We start from the raw sequence: 23,402 nt of genomic DNA, 5'->3' as shown, positions 1-23,402 counted from the left end.
CGTGCTATAATCGAGTACGACCCTAAATCTGTGCTACCATATCGCCATCGGCATTTCAAAATGGCGGCCTCGTACGCGCTTCGAACCTAGCGGCCGTAGCATTCTCCATGTGCTGTAGTACGTGTGCTTAGGCAATGCTTCCTTTGGCTTAGGTTAGTGCACCGTCTATCTTCCCGTTTTCTACGTTTGCTCTATCGGCATGGAAGTGTCAACGGAAAAGGCATGCCGAGGTCATTATGGTGCCGCAATTAAAAGGAAAGCGATCACGTGTGCCGAGACGGATGTATATCGGGCCGCATCACGGGCCTTCGGAGTTCCCGAAACTTGCGTGCGGGACTGGCGCAAACAGGGGAGACGTTCCGCGCCAGCGGCTGCTACGTACGGCACAGCATCTTGAAAGCGATGTGCTTCTTGAAATCTGCCTATCTGCCTATCTTGAAAGCGATCTGCGACGGAGATAGGAGTACGCATCTAGGCGCACCGCGCTGTGTTCTCGTCGTAGCGAGGCGCCGCACATAGGTCGATTCCCTCGCTCCTGCTACCGCCCTTCGACACTCCAGCGTTTAGAGAGTTTCTGCGGTCATATAGTGAGACGTGTTCATGCTTGTGTGCGCGTGACACCATGCTTGTTAATTTAGTAAGTAAGCTAATGTTTAGAAGTTTATGCGGCCGATAAAACTGCTACCCTACGTTTCGTATAGCTGTCTCCTAATTTGCTCTTGTTATCAATGCTTGGCATTTCGCACGAAACTGCGACTTTTTTATTTATCGCAACTTTAGTGCATTGGGAGTAAAAGATTTTTTTTTTCCAAATGAGAGAAAGTTGTATTTCTGTATGAAAGAATGAGGTGCGGGGTGCTGTAAAGGACTGTTGTTCCTTTATAGGTTACTGCAAACGGGTGCGCTTTACAATCAACGGCATTTTTTTCCTTTTTTCTACGATCTTCTTCACGTCGTCGTTATTCCATCGCCACAATTTAGAAGTCTACATTTCATTGTCGCCATGCCGTCGTCGTTCTGTGTCTTTGTCGTTCGATCAATGTCATTCCTTCCTCATTTCATCGTCACTGCGTCGGCATCATACAGTTGTCGTCATGCTTTCATGGGCAACCTTTGCAATCGGGTGCCATTGCAAAATGGGACGATATAGGAGTAAGTGCTATATAGCCGAAGCAACAAAACTGTTAAAAACTTACGATTGCATGTGTTAAATAAACGTGACTTTAGGAATATGGCTGTGTCGCTACATTGGTCGACTGCTATTCGCATTGCCCTCGACAGTCATTGCGAGACGACTTCTTCCGTCATCTTTTTTCCAATAACCTCGTTATTGACAAAGATTTCACCAGTTTTATTTCTTCTTTCCAACAGATAATACGCGCCACAGTTGTAATGAAAAAGAGAAGGAGCTCTGCAACGCCACCAGAACAGAATGCGATTTCACAGGCGGTGCCCCGACATGCATCGGTAAGCACTTGTGCGGCGGACAGTAGTCAGCATTATGATGAGTCAGAACTATCAGTGTGCGTAAAAAAAGGATATTGTTACGCGGAGGAAGACGCGGAAAAAAAGTGATGTAAACGATATTCGGAAGCAATCAAGGGGGGAGCGGAACGGTCTCTGGCATGGGCACGAATATCGAATAATACACGTGACTATAGTGGTTTATGATGGCTATGGTGACTATGGTGGTTAGGGCAGTTTATAGCTAGGAAAGACCTGAGTTCCTCGGCAACAATCGTGTTTACAAAGGAAAACAGCAAAGCCCACGCGGAGATTTATTTAAACACATCGCGACCACGGTTTTCGCCTACATGTTTAAGGAATTTTTCATAAACTCCTGTAGTAATCCAGACTCTTCACTTCGCACACTACTTGGGCAGAGTTCTTTTTCTACATTTTTGCTAAGCCTGATCTTGGTGGTTACGTGCGCATATGCATGAGTCAAGCGCATACCGACGCAAGTGAGGGATGCTTGTCATTGATAATAACAATGGCACCCTGCCCCCGCCAACTAGGTGTGTTCGCGAGTCTGCAAGTGTTCCGAAACATCACGTCTGCCGTGGTCATTGACTGGCATTCATTGACTGACTGGCAACTTCACGTTTTTGCTATCATACCTGTTAGTGTTATTAATAACGAACAATAGTGTAAAGCACTGCGTAGGAATCGCCAAAAACAATAAAGCTTGTTCCACCCACTTCCTGGCGCACAGAGAGACACTGACTGATAATTCTTCGCGCGCACAGAACACTTCAGGTTCCCCGAACACATGTGCAAACCGATTCATTTTTTTTCACACGAGGCGCGTAATTCGTGTGAAGTTCATCCCTCTTGTGAGTCATGGAAAGAGCACGGTACGTGAGAAGTGAGAGGGCAGGTTGTTGAAAATGGTCTATCGCCAGTGCGTTCACGTTTGTACGCTCGATTTGATGTTTGTCAGGCTGAACGTCAAACGAAATCATGTCACTAAAGCATACCTGCCAACCCTGCCGAATTTTTTTTCGGTAAGCCTTTACGAATTTGGACTTGTTCGACTATTTTGCGAATGTTTTCGTCAAGTATTACGAAAAAAATTTATTCTGTTCGCGAACCATTTATACAGCTGTCGAATAACGAAGCCTCCGATATCTAGTGGTTATATTTTGAGCAAGTTTCTTCAGACACGTTCCTCAAAGAGTGCAAACATCGGTGAGAGCAATATCACTGAAAAAATGCAAAAGGGCCGGTTGTTTAAATACAATACCTTGCTTCTCAGTCTCGGCTGTTTCTAGCTTCTCATAAATAATTTTTGTATGCATCCCACAAAAGTTGTTTGCCCACAGTAAACTTATACAGGTGTTGCAGCGAACACTTTCAAAATCTTTTAAAGGTTGCCTGTGGCAGATAGTTGAATTCTAGCTGAGATGGTCTGCTCAAAGCGGCGGACACTGCATGCCCCAAGAAATGAAATGCATATTAATCTAATTAACAAGAATTCTCTAAATAACTGTTGAATTAATTACCTCATGACCCATATTGCAATTTACAAATTCTAGCTGTGGAGTTCGCAAGGCGGATCCACTTGGAACGAATTCTCAAGATGACACCAGTTTCGAGATATCAATTCCCAAATTTTGCGGAGAAATGCATTGGCATTCCAGTTACTTGTGTGCTGCAATCCATAAACGACGTTTTGTTAACAAATTACCTGAAACGCGAATGAACTTCGCGAAGTTCGCTCATTAATATCTCGAAACTGGCATAATGCTGAGAATTCGTTCCAAGTGGATCCGCCTTGCAAACTCCAGGGCTAGAATTTGTAAATTGCAATACGGGCCACAATGTAAGTTACACAGGGTGTCTACTAACCGGAGAAATCGGGAATTCTCGTGGATTTTGCATTGCCTAGAAATGCTCTGGGAAAACTCAGGGAATGTGTGCTTATATCAGGAAGAATTAGCTGTAATTTTATTGAGAGGGAACGAAAGTCCTGGTAATGCTGGCTCGAGTAACAGGAAGGAATCGTAACGAATCGTTTTTGACACCGTGTCGTCGGCTGGAGGAGTTGCCAGTCAACGACCGATTTTCCGGACGCCCAGTTTTCGGGCGGCTTCGCGGCACCACCACGTACCCCATAAGGTCGATGTATAAGAAGCTCTTAAATTTCGGACGCAAGAACCCTTCGCCGTGCGAGTATCCGGACTTTCTGCCGTGACCGCAGCTCCAAAACGACATTAATCACAACCACCACCACCGCCATCTTGAATATCTCGCCTCTTCGAACCGGAGCTCTTGGCCGCGGATCCACTGGCAGCCATAGCCACCACCGCGGCAACACTAGGCCGAGCTGCTTCGACGTTAGTCATTAAGCTTCTTGTCGTTCCGTGCCGTGTTTTTCGTTGAAAGAATTCACCGCTATCAGCAAGGGCACCGACTCTGCCTTTGTAACCCTCTCCATTGACTTCGAAGCGGGGCAAGCACGGCGCCTCGAATAATGCCGGTTCCCGAAAGTCAGCTTCGCCTCAGTCATAGTACACAGTGAAGCTTGCGCGAATATTGCACTGAAGCTTAAGCGTAGGAAGGGGCAATTGTCACTGGACACACTATGTATTCCTTAATCATACACGCGTGCATCTGCCATCTTTTGTCATAATACGAGCACCGATATGCCTAGTAAGTGTACTGGCAGGCCTTCAGAGCTTTTTTGGACTTGTCTGTGGCGATTTCAGCCCTGAAGGGCAGTAAAAGACATGCATTGCTTTCTTCGGACTGCGCGATTTTTCGGACATTTCCGCGGCCCCTACGGAGTCCGAAAAATCGGACGTTGACTGTACAACTGACCAATAAGATGGTTTAAATGGCCCATGGGGCGAACATACGGCGGAAAGAAGACGAGTACAGAAAGGACTGACACATTGAGAATCAACGGGAAAGCTAGGAGCTTCATCTAAAAAAAAAAGCGTTGGCTGACGCTGAGATGCAGATGTCCCTCATCCAAACCAAAGTAAACTCCTTAAAGCAGTGAAACACAACACTGGGGCGTTGTGTGCGGGCTGAGTGTATGTCAGGGCAGTTGTGGTTGATTTTCCCGGTGCTGAGAGAGAATCCCACTCGTGACAAAATTCAGGTCTTCATACTAATGAGCTTGGTATCAGTTGATAAAAACAGCTCATATTCGAAAATATTTGCTTCTGTATGCATCTCTTTTCATTGTTATTTCAAAATGTTTGATTTAATTTACAATGGGCTTTACTAACATTTTCAAAGATATTTTATTCGGTGTGCGTTTTACTAATGCCTGCCTTCTGTTTTCTTTTTGAATCAAATAAACTCTACTCCGCACTATTCAAACTGGATTAAGTCGTCTTTTACTTTTAACATGCTCACTAGAGAGTGACAGCATAGGGCGACGTGGTGTCAGTGCGTCTTGGCATAAAACATGTTTCTGTGTTACTCGGGGACTTTTGCCAAGACACTCAGGGAAAACCTGAAACACTCAGGGAATTTGGAACTATCAGCTTAGTAGACACCTTGAATTAGTTAAAGATGGAAGACGATGAAGTGTCTTCTTGTCAGAACGCTTGTTTCTGTGCTCTCTTAATTTTTGGTGAAATCTTCGCCTTTCGAGGTGCCTCACCTCCCCGTCTTGCGGCCATGGACGCGGAGCATGCCAGAGGCCCACCTGGCCAGAAGTCATCAAGGCTGTCAACCGCAAGGAAGTGAGTTGGCTCCACCAGCGACACCGAGGACACCGAGCTGTACTCTATGTCGGAAGACGGCTCATCCGACGACGGCTTCATACCCGTCCGGAGTAAGAGGGCGAAGAGAAAGATCGCCAACACAGCGCCGTCAACTCCTGCGAGCACTACGACTATGAAGTCAAGGCCTGCGCGCTGGCCACACGTCATCTTTATGCCGGAAGAACCATCAAGCAACCTACGGTTGCTGAACAGACAAGCCCTATCCATTTTTCTGGAACGTGCGGTGCCGGATCAAATTAAAGACATCAGAATAAACCCACGCAAGAATATACTCGCCAATATACTCACGTGTACAACGCGAGTGCGCTTGGAACACTTCAAGAAATCACGGAGCTAGGCGGAATCAAAATGCGCCCCTTCATCCCGATCGACGACACATCGATAGCTGGTGTAATTTACGACATTGACATTGCCCTTCCCAATGATGATTTACCTAGCCTCATAAAGCCGGCAAACGAAGGCACGATCATCACGCAAGTGCGCCGTCTTGGGAATACGCGCTGCGTAAAAGTAATTTTCAAGGGGGATTGCATACCATCCCACGTTAAAGTCGGACATTTTCGACATCCGGTTCGACCATTCATCCAGAAGCCGCTTCAATGCCATCAGTGTTTCAGGCTAGGGCACGTTAAGGGCGTGTGTCCCAACTCGCTACTGTGTCCCCGTTGCGCTGAACCTCATGCGGAAGAGACCTGTGGTGCCACAGTTCTGAAGTGCGCCAACTGTAGCGGCCCTCACGTAGCCTCGTCGAAAGGCTGTCCCCGTATGAAGAGGGAGCGCGCGGTTCTGAAGCAAATGGCCAGAGACAATTCGGCCCACAGGGAGGCAGCCGAAGTAGTCCGGCGTCGGCGTCGACGTCGACACCATCGCACGTCTTCAAAGAAGGCGCATGCGCGAAGCGATAGTACCCGCTCCACTATGGTACCACTTACTCGCGCCGCGAAAGGGCCCACCACTTCCACGAGGGAATCAGATAAGACTCTTTCTGTAGAGGAATGGCCTACGCTACCGAGCCGCTCCCTTGCTAAGGAATCTCAGCAGGTCACGGCCCCACCGGAGCCTTCTCCGGCCATTGATGATTCGCCTAAACGAGATGGTCAAGTCATCTCGGTGCTACGTTCCCTCATGGAGGCCATCCGAACGATTTTAGTTGAGATGGGGACACCGTCTGCTCGAAGCGCACTTAAAGTGCTGGACGCCTTAAGCCCAGTGCTTGAATCCCTCAACTAGAAAGCTGGCTACCCATACCCCATCCTTCCGAAAAGAAGTCAAGGCAGCGTCCGTCATGCAGTGGAACGCCAGAGGGCTAAAATCACGAATTTCAGATTTCCGTCAGTATGTGTACACCAATGTGTTTCCACTCATCGTCATTTGTGAGCCCAACTTGTCGAAACCAATCGACTGTCAGGGTACGAATGTTTCATGTCATCAACAAATAGTGCATGCAGCAAGATCATCGTTTTTGTTCGACGTGAACTCACCTATGTTTTGCAACCAATTGCGCCCCACGACGACAATCAGTATATTTGCATCACAGTTAAAAAGAAAAAACTCTTGTTTACTCTCATAGGCGTGTATATATCGCCTTCCAGCAATTTCGACACTAAAAGATTAGCGGATATTTTGAGTGTTTGCCCCGCCCCATGGGTCATCATAGGATATTTCAATGCACACCATCCAGCATGGGGAAGTACAAAGACAAATGCAAGAGGACGAAGATTATCAAGCATCGCCTACAACTATGGCCTTACTCTCTTGAACGATGGTAGCCCCACCTTTCTTCGAGGCGTGACATACGGCAGCTGCCTCGACCTTGCTTTCGTCTCCAACTCTCTCGCCAGATGTGTGAAGTGGTTTCCAGATATTGAGACACATGGGAGTGATCACATTCCCACCTATCTGAACATCAAAGGCTTGTCGTCTAGATCTGGCCCACGGAATACCATTCGGACGATTCAATGGGCCAACTTCAAATCTGATATGGAAGATGCCTGCAGCGAGGGCCTACCCTCTGGGTTAGAACAAACAATTAAAAATACGATGCGAAACGCCACTCGCATGCTGACGACCTCTTACACGCGAAACGACTTCGACATAGAATTAGAGCGACTTCGCGCACTTCGTCGCCGGGCGGAACGTCGATATCGGCGTACTAAATCAATCCATGACCTTAGGACAGCCAGGAGGATACAAAAGAAGATTCAGCGTCGAATGGATAGATTAGCGTCTGAACGTTGGGCAACGTTTTGCCAGACGCTCGACCCCCGCAACCCGCTGTCTCACATTTGGAAAACGGTGCAAGGTCTGCATTGCCTTCCGGAACAGCGTTTTCCATTCAAGGCGCTCGCGCTTTTCCAAGGGCGGCAAGACATCGATGTCGCAGAAGAATTTTGTGCGCGGATGGCAGACCAAGCGACACGTCCAGACCCTCCAGCCCGAGATGACGTCCCCCATTCCCGTGATTGCCGCATGGACCTTCCTTTTTCAATGGAGGAGCTCGAGGCGGCACTAGCTCTCTGCAGGCGCTCATCATCTCCGGGCCCAGATGGTATATCATACCGAGCCTTTTGCTATCTCGGAGAATCCGCACGCATAGCACTATTGAGTCTCTACAACACCTCATGGCAGGAGGGAAATGTTCCTGACGAATGGAAAGTGAGCCGCCTGGTGCCAATCTTGAAGCAGGGCAAATCCCCGCTAGAGCTCACCTCTTACCGCCCAATTGCGTTGGCCAGCTGTGTAGGAAAGATAATGGAACGAATGATCCTTGGCCGCCTGGAATGGTACCTTGAATACTACAAGATTTATCCGAATTCCATGGCTGGTTTCCGACGTGACCGCTCTTCCATCGACAATGTAGTTGATCTCGTTTCATATGTCCAGCACGAAAGGTCCCGTAAACGTTTATCTGCAGCTTTATTCTTGGATGTGAAAGGGGCATACGATAACGTATTACATGAGGTGATTCTCGACGCTCTTGTGACGGTTGGCCTAGGTGGTCGAGTATTTTTGTGGATTGCAAGTTACCTTTCTGCAAGATCATTCTATGTGCTAACTGACGATGGCCCAACTATGCGACGCTATACCAGCAGGGGCGTTCCTCAAGGCGGTGCTCTCAGCCCGACGCTATTCAACCTCGCTCTTATTGGGCTTGCTGAACACTTGGCAACTACCACCAAAATTTCAATATACGCAGATGACATCTGTGTCTGGACTTCGGCAGTAACACGTCCTCAGATACGTGCACGGCTTCAAAGAGCGGCTACTTTGACAGCGGGCTACTTGTGTGAACGAGGTCTGAACATATCGCCAGAAAAATGCGCCCTAGTGGCATTTACTCGCAAACCAATGACGCCTTATGTCATCTCAATCAATGGGCGGACCATTTCCTATGTCAGAACCCACAGATTTCTTGGCGTAATTATCGACCGAGACCTCAGTTGGAGCCCGCACGTGGCCTACATGAAACGGCGCCTGACAGCAACCTCCCAGTTGTTTAAATACTTGACAGGAAAGACGTGGGGGATGTCACTAGACGCAATGCTGAGACTCTACAGAGCTCTCTTCCTCGGTTTTTCAAGATACAGTCTACCTGTACTGAACAACACCTGCAAGACAAATATTCGTGTTCTGCAGGCAGCACAAGCTCAAGCAATCAGAGTTTGTCTTGGTTTGCCCAGATGCACGTCAACTGAGGCAACTATTGCGATTGCTCGGGACCATCCAATGCAAACTCACATCACGGTGGAAGCGCTGAGAACGCATATCAGACATTTTGCACGTGCCCCCTATCACCACCTTGCAACACTACCTTCAGACAGGCACCAAGCATCATTCTCTAAAGCTATCGTCAAGTACAACGACAAACTTCCCTCGGGCTTCACCGCTGCATCTAAAACCTCGATACCCCCTTGGTGCCTTGTCAGCCCCACAGTCCATCTCAGTGTACCAGGAATCGGGAAAAAGTCTGATTTGTCGTCGCCTGTGCTGAAACAACTGTCTCTGCTTCATCTGCACGAGAGGTACGCGGACAGTGAACATATGTATACAGATGGTTCCACAAACATCCAGGGTTCGTCCGGTGCTGTGGTCGTCCCAGCAAGAGGTATTACCATCAGCTTTAGGACTGACCACCCAACGACATCTACATCTGCGGAATTAGCTGCTCTTCGCGCTGCACTTTGTTTCGTCAATCGGGAACCACCTCGACAATGGTCAATTTTCAGTGACTCAAAGGCAGCCCTACAATCTATGCTATCAGCTCTGCGTCGCGGGCCATTCGAACAGCTCGTGCTCGATATTAGATGCCTCCTTCATATATCACATGAGAAAGGACATCACGTGACGTTTCAGTGGCTGCCAAGTCACTGCGGCGTCATAGGAAATGAAGACGCCGATAAAGCCGCTCGGACAGCTCTTGAAGACACACAGGAAGAGGCCATACCACTTTCACGGTCCGACGCAGCCAGAAGCCTTCAAGTGCTTGCACGGGAGATCACGCTCTCTCTATGGTGCACACCAAGCAGCCAGACCAACCGCAGCAATCATCAACACGACCTGCCCTCATTGATGCATCTGTGTATGCCAACTGGACTCCGCCGAAGTGAGGCCACCCTGCTTTATCGCTTATGGCTAGGGGTGGCCTTCACAAAATCCTACTCGTTTCGCATTGGAATGGCCGACAACGCTCTCTGCAATGCCTGTCTTTGCGAGGAGACGCTGGAACACATTCTGTGCGACTGTCCTGAATATAATGTTCAGAGACAGTCCATGGCGTCCGTTCTAGCGCACCTGGACAATAGGCCATTGTCAGTTGCAACCATTTTCACATATCGCCGACAGAAGACATCGCTGCTGAAGGCGACGCAGGGACTACTTCGGTGTATGAAGGATACGGGCTTGGACAAGCGGCTGTAACAGTGATGTCGCGTACCGCGCAAGAGTGACGGACTGTAACTGACGATGTGTTTGCTGTGTTATGTGCTCTCTCTCTCTCTCCTCCTCCCATCTTTCATCCCCCCCATCCCACTCCCATGTGTAGGGTAGCAAACCGGTTACGCTACACTGGATAACCTCCCTGCCTTCCTTCTCCACTTTTTCCTTCCTTCCTTGAATTAGTTAAAGGCTTAATTAGTGATTTTTTGTTAATTCATCAATTACATATTTTGACGTTTTGTGCAAGTAATGCTCGCCTGTTCGTGTAGACCAGCTCATGAACTACAGTTATATGTGCCACAGGTGAACTTAAAATATTTTTGAACGTGTTCGCAGAAACCTTGTATAGCAGGTGAGTTGAATTTCATAAACCACTTAACGTATTATTACCCGTGTTTGATGGTACACCTATATTGAGTCACATCACTAGTATTAACCTTTCTGCATGGGCCTTGCAGTCTGAATGGAGCTAAAAAATCTTCAACTGCATTCCTTTAGCTGCATCTGTGTACACGTATTCTTTTACTAATGTAAAATGTATACAGGCTGTCCCAGCCAACGTTAGCCAAAGTGTAAAAATGTGCGAGTTTCACGTAGCTGGACGACGGAGCCAAGGTAACGTTGTTTGCCATCGTTCGGATATATATATATATATATATATATATATATATATATATATATATATATATATATATATATATATATTATTCTGTCTAATTCTATAATTATTTCTGACTATTTAATCAACATATCGAATATTATAATTACATGGAAAGCGTCAATGGGAAAATTGTAGAGCGACATGGAAAAACTCCGCATACAGCTTTCTGTTGCTCAATACGTGCTACTTAATAGTGTTTCCCGAGCATGAAAGAAGCCCGCTAATACACGCAAAGTTCCTCGAGCGGCCAGTCGTGCGGCAGCTTTGCGGGCATTTGCGTGCATCTTGTGTTCTTCTTATTTTAGCATGCATTATCTGTTTAAATGCGAGTACTGTAAACATCACAGATTTATTGTAACGCTGCTATGTAATGGTCGTGTGCGCCTTTACCGTACTTGAATAAAAAATTGGGAATTCTATTGCGATAGCAATTATGTGGACGCTCCATGCACTTTTTTGCCGTCACCGTGATGTTCTGTATGATGTCTATGGCCGATAACACCGCGCCGTATGCTGTATATGCGAAAGAAAGCACGCGAGAGGAGCCGACGATCGCGGCTCAATTTGGCGCACGCGAGGGCGGAAAGTGGGGAGCAAACGCGCCGTCTTCCGTCGCTAAAAGGCTGAGGGTGAACGGGAGGGAGGAGGTATGGGGGCGGCGTTAGGCTCCTGCAGCTCCTGCAGCTACTGAGTATTTCGTGACCGGATGCAAGGCTCACTGACGATCGCGGTGCAATCTCGCGCACGAAAGGGAAGAAAGTGGAGAGGCAGCGCGAGCTAGAGAGGGGAGCGGCTTCTACTCCGCCAGCAACTGCGTACTTTGTCCGCTGGCGCGCGCGACCTTGGAAGTGATCTGCTGTGATCCTGATGTGTTCTCGCCGCTGTTTGCGTTGAAGCGATAGCATGAAGCGCACTACGCTCGCTGCTGCTACAGCACTAGGACAGCGTTTTGACATCGCATGTCCGCGCTTATCGAGTGTGATGTGTTCATGTTTGTCTGCGTGCACTGAAACCATACTTGTTAATTCAGTTAGTAAGCGAAGGTTTGCAAGTCTATACGACTGATAAAGCTGCTATCCTTATTTCGTATAGCTGCCTGCTACTTTGCTATCGCAATGCATGCTTCGCTTTCGGGCGAAACTGCGACTTTTTTAGTATAAGTCGATTGTGCATTTCGGTTTTCGTGCAAGTAATTCCCGCCTCCTCGCGTAGTCAAGATCAGTGGCTATGATTATGCTATATTCGGCAAGCGATCTATATATATATTGTGTATCGACTAAAAGGACAAACAGTAAATTTAATAGAAAAATAGCAAAAGCACGATAAAGGAAACACATCAGCTGGAAAAACCACACCTATCGAGTTTATTTTTTCTTTTCTTGTCGCCCTCTATAATTTTCCTTCTCCTTATTGTATCTACGTTACAGTTAAAAGGAAAAGTTATCTTCCACTATACTTTAGCTTCATTGCCTGCTAAGTTTGTGTGGTTGTAACTAATAAACAGACAAGCCCTCCGGTTTCCGTTATTATCGTTTATAAGCTACAAAAGTCATTTTTGCGGTGGTGTTAAAACATTATAACTGAATTCTGCAGCTTTACATGCCAAAACCACAATATGAGCATTAGGGGTGTCCTAGTGGGGGGGGGACTCCTGAATAATTAGCACCGCTTGGGTTATTACACTAGGAGTTCTGTTGATCTGTTTCAAGGCATTATCGAGGAAGCAAAAATTCGTTTTCCTAGCGTGCAACCGATACCCTCGACTAGAAGATACGTTCGCGTATACGCGTCGCCACGTTGCCTTTGTTTTGCCCTTGCCGCCACATCGGATTCGTCATGTGACTGCGCTTCACTAAACGCTTCCACCAGCATCAACGTGCAGGGAGTGTTGAACTGTATTACAAAAGAGTCAAAAGCTTTGGCGAGCTTTGCTTTGGCAAAAGCGTTTGGCAAGGAACGCAGAGCTCGATAGTGCAATGCATTCAGTACTGACCCCAGGAGGGAGTAAAACCTAGGTGAACCTAGGTTTTACTCCCTCCGTCGGCTCATTATAATGCTTAATATTAATTTAGGAACGGCCGTGACTCAGTAGCTGTGACATTTTTTTCGGCGACAAGGACGTGGTTTCAATTCTCTGCAACGACGGTCACATTCCGATGGGTGCAGAATGCGAAAAACGCTGGTGTACTTAGATTTAAGAACGCCCTAAGAAAAACCATCAGGTGGTCCAAATTAGTCCAGAGCAACACAACATCTCTTCTCTCAATTTTTTTTTAGTCTGTAGCTTTGAGACGCCAAAAGCCCCCATTTTACCCTTTTATCTCTTTCAGTAAGGGTGTACGCTTTCGTGCTCACAAAAATATGTTTTCTCAGTTTTTCCCAGCAGCGGCGAGATAACCATAGGTATTGAGCTGCGGGTAATATGAGCTCCCTTGCATGCTCAATGTGGCATCACTTCAATTCCGTGCTCAGACCGCGTTATACATGGCGATTTTACTGCAGGCCCTGCCGCGTTTGATCAGGTGTTCGACATACGCCACGTTTTATCGGCAGCGGTGAAAGCATAGTGCTTTTTCTCGTAATTTATGTAGACAATAAATCTCGCTGTGGACGTTGAGCCAGTGATGTGATTTTTCTTTTCGAAAAAAGGTCACATGGCTGACTGTGTATTATTAGGGATTTGTTTCTAATTAATTACACCGACTCACTAGAAGAAACGCACGAGTGATCATTCCAGTGCATTGAATTTCTTACACCAGAGTCTCTAAAGCCTAGTAATAAAATTGCCGTTAACTAGTATATTAATGCACAGATTATTGGCAAACAGCTTCTAATAAATTACCGACGCTTGAGCTGTAGATGCGAACGGTTAGACTAAATTGATTCAATCTTATTTTTTCGTACAGATACAAAACGAAACAACTGCAACGAAGAGGAAAAGAAAAAGTGCGAGTCGCTGGGACAGGCATGCGATTTCAGCACTGGTGCCGTTCTGTGCACTGGTAAGCCGGCAACCTCTCCTGCAATGCTCATGTGATTCCAACTGAATTTGTGAGAAAATGTGTCTTATTTTGGGCACTCATGGCATCATCCTTGATGTGCCGACAAAGCATGTGACCTTCAACCTTCAACCGTGACCTTCAACACGTACGGCATTCGCAAAAAAAAGTTGTGCGCTACTTGTAGGTGCACCAGTGCATTCGGAGCTACAAAAGATTCCGGACTGTTTTATTGAAGTTTCTCTGGTTCTCGCATGACGCACATTAGCTATAACACCATTTGTACCAAACTATCTACACAGTTTACAAGTATTCATGTTGGTTGCTCCAATGTGTAAGTTGTTGTAAATCAGGTTCCCTATACGTCACAATTGAAGACCTGGCTGAGGGTAAACAATGTCGGCGCTCCGTATCAATGACTGCGTTATAGAGCCACACTACTCAACATAAAGGTGAAGGAGTGTGGCCTGCACATTATAGAATTTCTATCTACGCCGAAAACAAACCGAACAACTTCGAACACATAAAGTAAACGATACAAACAGCGAGTCGAACCCGTCAGAGAAAGCCCCATTTAGACCAAAAAGAGGTCGTCCGCTCTATTTATATTGAGTTTCTACGCGAGAAAAAGAAAGGAAGGCATAGTTTTTAATCACTGTATGTATACTATCGTGAGCAATATGAGCGGGAACCCACGGACGCGTAGCAAATAACCTCGAATCTGAGTTACAGCGATAGCCGGATGGCACTGCCGAACACAGATGGGAAAGGGGGACGCTCTTCTGCTAACTGTTGGCACTCCCACTGCGCCTGCGTTTGTTGAAAACGGCAGCTAATGGCGTTTCACTGGACGCCGATAGCCGATAAGAAGTTTACGTGCGCAGTAACTTACAGTGAGTCATTTTTTTTTCAGTCATGCTTATTTTTGAGAGCGCGGCACTTAGGCGCCCGTTACCTGCGTTTAGGATAAGGTAGTTTCAGATATACCCCCCATACGACCCGGTATATATCTCATGGAGCGCATCGTGCCACGAGTGTCAGGCTCACGGACAGATTTCCCAGGGAGGTAGCGCTCGCATGTTTACGCTTCAAACATTGCTACTATTGGCCACGCTTCGGTGCACAACGTTATCAGTAAGCGCAATATCAAACAGCTTTATCAATGCGCGCTGGCAATGCGAAGTTCCGCACTTTGTATAAAGAGACGCATGGCGCGAGTGACCAACAGTTCTTAAAACAGCGTCCTCCTTTCCACTTTCTTTCCGACGGCGGCCACCACGTATCGCCCATAGCAGGGTTCGAGGCTATCTGACACGCGCTCCTGTGTCACCCGCTCATATAGCTCACGACAGTACTTAGGAGCGTCCGGTCCCGTGGCAATTCGCACTGTGTTATCCCCTACGAAGCACCGATAAATATTAGCAGTTAGCCTAGAGATTGTAAGAACAAGATCGGTAATGAACTAAAATTGCTTAATGTGAAGCTCATCAGTAGTTATCCAATAAGGAGTCTACAAAGTATAGAAAAACAAATGATGGTAGTTCATAACCAAATGGTCAATAAGAAGGCAAAAGGTGCTATAACATAGAGCATGGTTACTCGCAGTAAAGTTTTGCATGTTGAGAACAAAGTTTTCTAGCACAAAGGCAGCCTTACAATTTTTGTCACCGTTTGTACTGACTAGAACGCGACACAAGCGCAATTTTCACAAATTCATAGTAGACTTATTTTTGCAGATTCAGTACGAAACAGTTGCAACGAAGAAGAAAAACAAACGTGCGAATCAATGGGAATGACATGCGATTTCGTAGACGGCTACGCCGTGTGCATGGGTAAGAGTCGTATGGCAGCTTTATATTACGTGTTTTTATAGGGAATGCTGTATATGACTAACGTCCCGTAGCTTTTTCAGCATCCGTCAACAAGAAAGAAATCATTATGTTGGCCCATCCTGATGATATTTCAGAAATGGTACAAGCTCAATGGCACATACCCCTGTAGTCTCGGAAACCTGTAACGCGTCTTTCGGCACCTTCGGGATCGGCCCACTTATGGGGAGTACTTAACGGCTGCTTCACCTCCGTCGGGGGTCCACCCATTGTGGCAATATCTTCAGGATAGGCCCACGTATGGGAGTGCCTAACGCCTGCTTCACCTTTGCCGTGGGTCGGCCCGGCATTGCACTACTTTCGGGATCGGCCCCCGTTTGGGGGATGCTTAACGCCTGCTTTCCTTTCGCCGCGGGTCGGCCCGGTATTGCACTACCTTCGGTATCGGCCCACTATGGCGGATGCTTAATACCTGCCTCACCGCTGCCGGGGGTTGGCTCGGCGTGGCACTATCTTCAGGATCGCCCGACGTATTGAGAGTTCTTAATGCCAGCTTCACCTTTGCCGAGGGTCGGCTCGGTATTGCACTAACTTCTTGATCAGCCAACATATAGGGGATGCTTAACGCCTGCTTCACCTCCGCCACGGGCCGGTCCGGCATTGCACTAGCTTTGGGATCGGCCCACGTATGGGGGATGCCTAACGCCTGCTTCACTTCCGCCGGGTGTCGGCTCGGTGTTGCACTATCTTCGGGATCGGCCCACGTATGGGGACTGCTTAATGCCTGCTTCACCTTTGCCGCGGGTCGGCCCGGTATTGCACTACCCTCGGGTTCGGCCCACTATGGGGGATGCTTAATACTGCTTCACCTCCGCCGGCGGTAGGCCCACTTTGGCACTATCTTCGGGATCGGCCCACGTATGGTGAGTGCTTAACGCTTGCTCAATCCCGCTGTGGCACTATTTTCGGGATTGGCCCACGTTTAGGGAGTGCTTAACTTCAGCTTCACCTTCACGGGTCGGCCCGGTAATGCACTACTTTCGGGATGGGACCACGTATGTGGGATGCTTAATGCCTGCTTCACCTCCACCGGGGGTCAGTCCGACATTGCACTACATGCCGACCTGCGGCGGAGGTGATGCACTTCACTTTTTGTTTATCTTTGAAAATACAGGGGATTCGTCAATAATGGTGAGAATCAACCAGGACGTCGTTTCTGAAACGAAACCAACGCAATCTACACCTAAATACTCTTAGGACAAAGTCAGTCTTGCGTTCCTAGTGCTAATCAACTTTTACTTCTGAAGTTTCGTGTCCAAAACAGCTGTGTTATTATGAGGCACCTCGTAGTGGACGACTCCGTATTCATTTCGACCACCTGGATTTATTCGACGTGCACCCAATGCACGGTACGCTGGCGGTTGCATTTTGCGCCCGTCGAGATGCGGCGGCCATGGTCGGGATTTTATCCCGCGCCTTCGGGCTTAGCAGGCCGATACCATCACCACTACGCCAACACGACAGGTCTTCCAAGTACTCAGCGAGTTTTCTTATAGAGCTTTGAGTCGGCTCGCTGCTGCTCGGTGGTCATCTGCTCTTATTCCTAATAGGAAGCTCTCGTCGTCTTGGTAGTGTTGCGGCAGCGAAACAATGGGGGGCGCGAGACAAGCAGTCGGTCTTCTTACAGAGAAGACCAGGAATTGTACGGCCACTACGGCAGCCACAATGAAAGCCTCAGTACCGCCTACACCGATCGCGATGCATCAGCCTAGGGAGCCGCCGACATTGCGCAGTTCATATAATGAAGATCCGGAAAGCTGGCTGGAGAGCTATGAAAGGATGCGCTATGTTAAACAACTGGAACTGCGAAGACAAGCTGCAGCACGTCTTTTTCAGATTGGAAGACGCCGCTAGGACGTCGTATGAGAACAAGAAATTTACCCTAACAATGGGGGACATGTTTCATGGCGGCTTCCTACTGACCTTCACGAGCATCGCATACAAAGAGGTAACCAAAGCCCTGCTAGAAACCCGTATACAGCTACCAAACGAGAACGCCGCCATTTTCATAGAAGAGATGACTCACCCATTCCGCCACGCCGACTCCAACAAGTCTGAAGAAGAAAAGTTCACTTCTTGACACGGGACGTAAAGAAAGAACTCTTCACTGAACTTTTGCGAAACCTGCCCAACACTGCAGCAGAACTTCTGTTAGGGGATACGACCACTGAGAAGACTAAATAGGCTCCCGACAACATCATCGCTGTTCTGTCAGACTACGCACAAATTCAAGCACTCTGGTCCAACAAGCTGCAGGAGACGATACGAGTAGGAAGGATGTTTGCAGCGTCGCAGTTCCAGGTTAAATTAATGACTGATATTGTCCAGTAAAAATTTTGGCAAGCCCTAGGAGCCGCAGAATCGCTGCAGCCCCAGCCTGAAGTGCTGCCGTTACCCGCCATCAGGTTAAGCCTCCACGTCATACCCTAATTATGTCGCCAGACCCTTTCGCAGCCGCCCGCCCGTCTGTCAGCTCGCACAGCGCACCAAGGAAGATAAACGTATGGCACGCTCCCGACCACCGCTCGCTGTGCTATCACTGGGGAGAAGTGAACCATGTCTACCGCCATTGCCCATACCACGACATGGGGCTGCGAGGGTTCGCTGTCAATGCGCCGCATCCGCTGCAGGCGAACGGCATCGTGAGGTCGTGGACTACCTCATCGAAACTCACTGCAGACTTATGGCGCTCCCATTAAGCATCACGAGGCCGGTACCTCTCGCCGCTGCGCCGGCAGTGTATTGGCCCAATCCGTGGTTAGTCTGTCAGCCCATATCTGGAAAACCGAAAGTAGCAGTCAGTTGAGGCTCTGTTTGTGTTCGTTGAAATACTGAAAATTTTCCCCGCCAAGGAAGCTGCCGCAAGAACCATTCCGACAACTTAGCGATGGCACGCCGCTACCCAAACGAAGCCTCTAATACAAGAAAATGTCGCCTGAGGATGAGTTGTTGACACGGCGTAACATCACTGGGACAGCGAGTCACAGCCGTGAACCGACAATGCGGCCTACCTGCAACGAAAGACAAAGGACGGACCACCGACCTCGACGTGCTTTTTGACGGTCTGATTTGATGGTCACGCAGCCATTGCTTTAATGAACACAGGAGCGGACTAGTCCATCATAAGTGGATCCTTCTCTGCTGAGTTGAAGAATGTAAAGTATGCATGGGTAGTTCAGCAAATTCAAACAGCTAAAGCACACCTAAAACTTTGATTGTAATCGTCATGAAAAAAGTGGCAGTTCACAACGAGACTTGTCCTACGTGGTTTGTCATCCTCCAAAATGCTCACACACCGTAATTCTCGGCAAGGACTTCCCGAGTCAGCACAGCACAGTCATCTACTTAGTCTGAGTCAATAACTCTGTCTACAGACATAGCACTACCACTGGATAGGGCCCTCAATCAACATGCATTGAGTGTACATAAAGACCAAGTAGGCACTCTGCCTCGCGCCAGCATCATGATTGATTTCTGCGGGCGCATAAGCATATAGAGAGATGAAAGGAATCACCGAGATCAACCAATACCAGCTGCTTAACCAGGAAGTCGCTGTCGCAGGAAGAATCGTTCAATTCAATGAAGTAAAAACTAGGATAATGTGACAAGTTTCAGCCAGGAATTTAAACACCTATGCAAGAGCACGAAGATCGCACACGCAGAAGAAATTGCAGATTGCAGAAACGAGTAGTGCGTTTGCCCTCTCGGAGTTTACCACATCTACCTCGATGGCCAGACCTTGAACTCAGTTTCGACACGAATTGAAGTCTTCCGATGACTAAAAGAAAGAACAGCTTCGAAGTCTTCTACAATGGTTCAAAGATTGCTGCTTGACATCACCGAAGATTCGGCAAACACCAATTGCTAAGTACCACATAATCACCGAAGAATGCACTCGACTACTCGCACAGAGCCCGTACCGACTTTCCACACGAGAGCGAGAAGTTATAAAGCAACAAGTTGACAAAGTGCTGTGCAACGAAAGGAAAAAGCTTGAAGTATGGGGTTTTACGTGCCAAAACCACTATCTGATTATAACGCATGCCGTAGTGCGGGGTTCCGGAATAATTTGGACCACCTGGGATTCCCTAACGTACACTTAAACCTATGTACACGATATCATCTAGCCCTTTAGAAAAGCACGAAGGCATCTCCCTGTGTTCTTAGCGAAGAAGGGCAGAAGTCTGCATTTTTGCATCGATTATAGTCACCTAAATAATGTATGCGTGTTGATATCGGTTTCAACACGGTAAGAAAACCTAAGGAAAGCTTGCACCCTTGGAGGCTTGTGCCAGAACAATAACCATCATCTACCTTGCACGCCTTTCATTTTTTAACGCTGCGCACCCGGTACTTCCAGTTCACGAATGGCATGCGTGTTATCAACGTGACATTGCGTTCTCTATATGAAAGTAGCGAGCGCAGTGTTTTCAAGAAAGAAAGCCTAAGCAAGGCTGGTGACGATTATTGTTTCGGGACAAGCTCCAAAGGGCGCAAGCTTATTAAAGAGTGAAGTGTATGCGGCAGGCTATCTCTTGTATGATTCTTTTCAGCTTTCAAAAGAAATCGCACGCAATATTTAAAAAAAGGCAGCCCGGTGCCCCACTGACGTGTCGGAGCACTGCTGCTGTCAAGCGCGCGACGGACGAACTAATTCTGCCCCTGTATTTTACCATTTCGGTCATAGATGCGGTAAATTAAATCTCTTCGAGCTGACTGCTGCATGCATGGCCATATTTGACTCAGCAATTTGGTTTTGGCTCTCTGTTTACAGTTGTCATAAACTGTCGTGCGTTTAAGCAACACCTTCGAAGAACTAAAAGAAGCCCAAAGTATCGCACAGCTCATGAGACTCCATCAGACCAAAACGAGAAGGGAACTGCTATTAAGGCTAGGCTTCGCGGAATCAATCAAAGAAATCCAAAGAACAGAGGGGATTCCTGATGAATATCGGAAAACATACACTGTTAGCCCCCTACCCAAAAACATGGACCCAAACCGCCACACGGCGCGAAGGGACGCAAACGCGAAATACGTCGAAAAGTACCTAGCCACAAAAAGCATAACAGTATACACAGATGCTGCAGTATACGCCAAACAAAGAGGCACAAACATAGTAAAGACAGCTGCGATAGTAATAAGCCAGGACTACAAAGAGATGAGCAGCACGTCAATGAAGGACTGCTCGGTAACGGAAGCTGAGGAAATAGCCGTAGCTCTAGCGGTAGTGGAGGGCTACCGATCCGAAAGGTCTTTAACAATACTCACCGTCTCGCAAACTACGTGTCGGAATTACATGAACGGCAGAATAGGACGCAGAGCGCTTCACATCCTCCGCTCCTGCAGGGCTAACAACAAAGTCAGGCATACAATTTTCTGGGTACCGGGACACGCTGGAATAGAAGGGAACCTAAGGGCGGACAAGGCAGCTCGAGGCCACACAAACCGGGCGGTCACAAGCACCGACCCTGAGGAACCCATACCAGTCAACCCAAGCTACTCAGACATTCTGAATTACTATAAGGGGGTCCGAATCAAATACCCTCCACCCCACAACAGCCTAAATCAGTATGGAGGAACGTCTTGGAGGAGGCTGCAAACAGGAACATACCCAAATCTAAACAGACTAAGCAAGATGTTTCCCACCCAGCATAGAGACATTTGCCCCTGGTGCGGCGCCAAGCCCACTTATATCACATTAAATGGGGATGCGTTCAGAATCAACAATTCCTTCAAATAAAAGACCCGAGTGCGGAGCAGTGGGAGAAGGTGCTCTCCAGCAGTGACCCGAAAGTCCAGCATGGACTAGTAAGGCACGCTCACCGAGTAGCCACCCTCAGTGGTGCCCTGGAATAGGGGCGTCGACTCTGCGCAGATGGGGAAGAAGACCGTGAAGACGGCTGACCACAACTGCCACCGCTAATGTCTAACCAATTAGAGCAAATAAAGTTTTTCCTCCTCCTCCTCTAAGACGGCATGCCGTAAGTCTACCGCTGATAATCCACATCGCAAGCAGCTAGCAATGAACGCTGTCCGTAAGTCAGCACCCTTAAGCGGTGGGTTCAGGAAACCGCATCGTTAGAGGCCTGGCGTTGTGGCCCTGTGCGACATTCGGCGATGTTAAAAATGAATTGACTATTGTGAAGGGGCCCAGCACTATTGCCATAACACTATAATGATGAGGTAGCAGCAGCCGATTCTGTCTGGTTTCATGGTGGCCGTAGGCGAATCCTTTCGCCCATTCTGCTTTGTCGAGGCACGCTCGTGAGGTGGCATCGCAGCCAATGCGAATTTACTCTGAATTTACTCTGATGTATTCACTTAGTTTTCGTTGACTTGTGAATTAGCAATCAACACCTGTGTATATACAATTACTGTTGCTCTTTTTTATTCCTGCTATGCTAGGATTTCTTTTATATTTCTTATCGGACCTTCAACTAGCCATCTGCTACAGGTCCGACAAATGACAGTTACTTGTATATAATAATCTGGAACAAAATAAAATAAACATCTTTCTTTTTTACCCGTGGTTCCGTACCCAAGCTAGCAATAAGTGCAGAGTAATTGAAGGCATAAATAGACAAACAGGAGTCATCAAAAATATAGTGAGAGGAACAGAGACAGCGAAGTGGATGCAGAAAAGGGGAACAAACAAGACCACGGAGAATCACAATAGGAAGAAATTAGAAGGGGAATTCTGTACGATAACACAAAGGGCACTGTATACCTTGCTAGTTGAGGCTCGAGCTGGTTGCTTAAGGAGAAACAAAAACATACAGGAGCAAATATTCACAACAAGGCGAGACATGTGTCTACTTCAGCAAAAATCCAGAGACCACTTAGCGCATCCTAATGGGATGCGAATGTATTGACCCAATCTTACTACGGGGCAGTTGCAATGGGGCGGGGTAATTAACTCTCACCCCTCCCCTTTATGAAGGTGATCCCAATAAATCATCATCATAGAAGCGTCAGAGAGGAACCGTGTCGCATACGCGTATATTACGTGACGCGTCTCTGAGGCGGCAATAAGGTGCGTCACTACACTATTTCAATGCTAATCACACTAATGCAGACAGTCATATTCATAGGTTCTACTGTAAACCTTTTAGCAGTAGTTTTAACAGAGAGAGAGAGAAAGAACACTTATTGGCGGTGATTCATTATCTCTCTAGCGCCAAACAATAGTGCACATTGCAGGCTTGTCATGACGAACAGTGTATCGGACAGTTACGCTTTAGTAGTACGTTGGCGGGCATGCGCAAGGAACATTATCGGCGGTAGCTAAATTCGAAGACAGTGATGTTGATGAACCTAGACTGCCGGCAATGCATTCGCGGCTTGTTTGTTTGCGGCGCTATTTTGTTGATCGACGATCTCTGGGCCAGGCATCTTGCAAGATGCCTGGCCCAGAGCCTGGCCCAGAATTATTGTGCATGCACAATAATTTGAAGAAACTTATTCCTCATATCGCGTCGCATGTCCTCGCATGAAGTTCATCTTTTCCGTCTTTTCTGTACTGATCTTGCTACCTTAGCACCTGTCAATTATCCTTCTCCTACCCCGACGCTGAGCAGCACGAAGGCAGTTTTTTTGTCGCTCGAAGTCCGTACTTTATTGTTTTCAGAATATGCGCGCCAGCGGAAATGTGCTTTAGAAATATGCTTAGCTGGGC

The 23,402-nt window shown here is 47.6% G+C and overlaps 1 protein-coding gene across 1 annotated transcript in view; it reads left to right on the top strand.

Annotated features, from left to right (window-relative positions):
* The window catches only part of LOC142591047 (uncharacterized), a 79,955-nt gene that overhangs the window by 5,385 nt on the left and 51,168 nt on the right, over positions 1-23,402 (top strand). The window contains exons 3-5 of the mRNA XM_075703423.1: positions 1,372-1,467; positions 13,746-13,841; positions 15,575-15,670. Of these exons, the coding sequence (XP_075559538.1) occupies positions 1,372-1,467; positions 13,746-13,841; positions 15,575-15,670 (288 nt within the window). The remainder of the gene's footprint in view (positions 1-1,371; positions 1,468-13,745; positions 13,842-15,574; positions 15,671-23,402) is intronic.

The sequence above is a fragment of the Dermacentor variabilis genome, chromosome 8 (genome assembly GCF_050947875.1).
Source record: "Dermacentor variabilis isolate Ectoservices chromosome 8, ASM5094787v1, whole genome shotgun sequence".
In the NCBI taxonomy this organism is placed as follows: domain Eukaryota; kingdom Metazoa; phylum Arthropoda; class Arachnida; order Ixodida; family Ixodidae; genus Dermacentor; species Dermacentor variabilis.
Note: the sequence above shows the minus strand (reverse complement) of the source record. Positions and strands in the feature narration are given on the sequence as shown.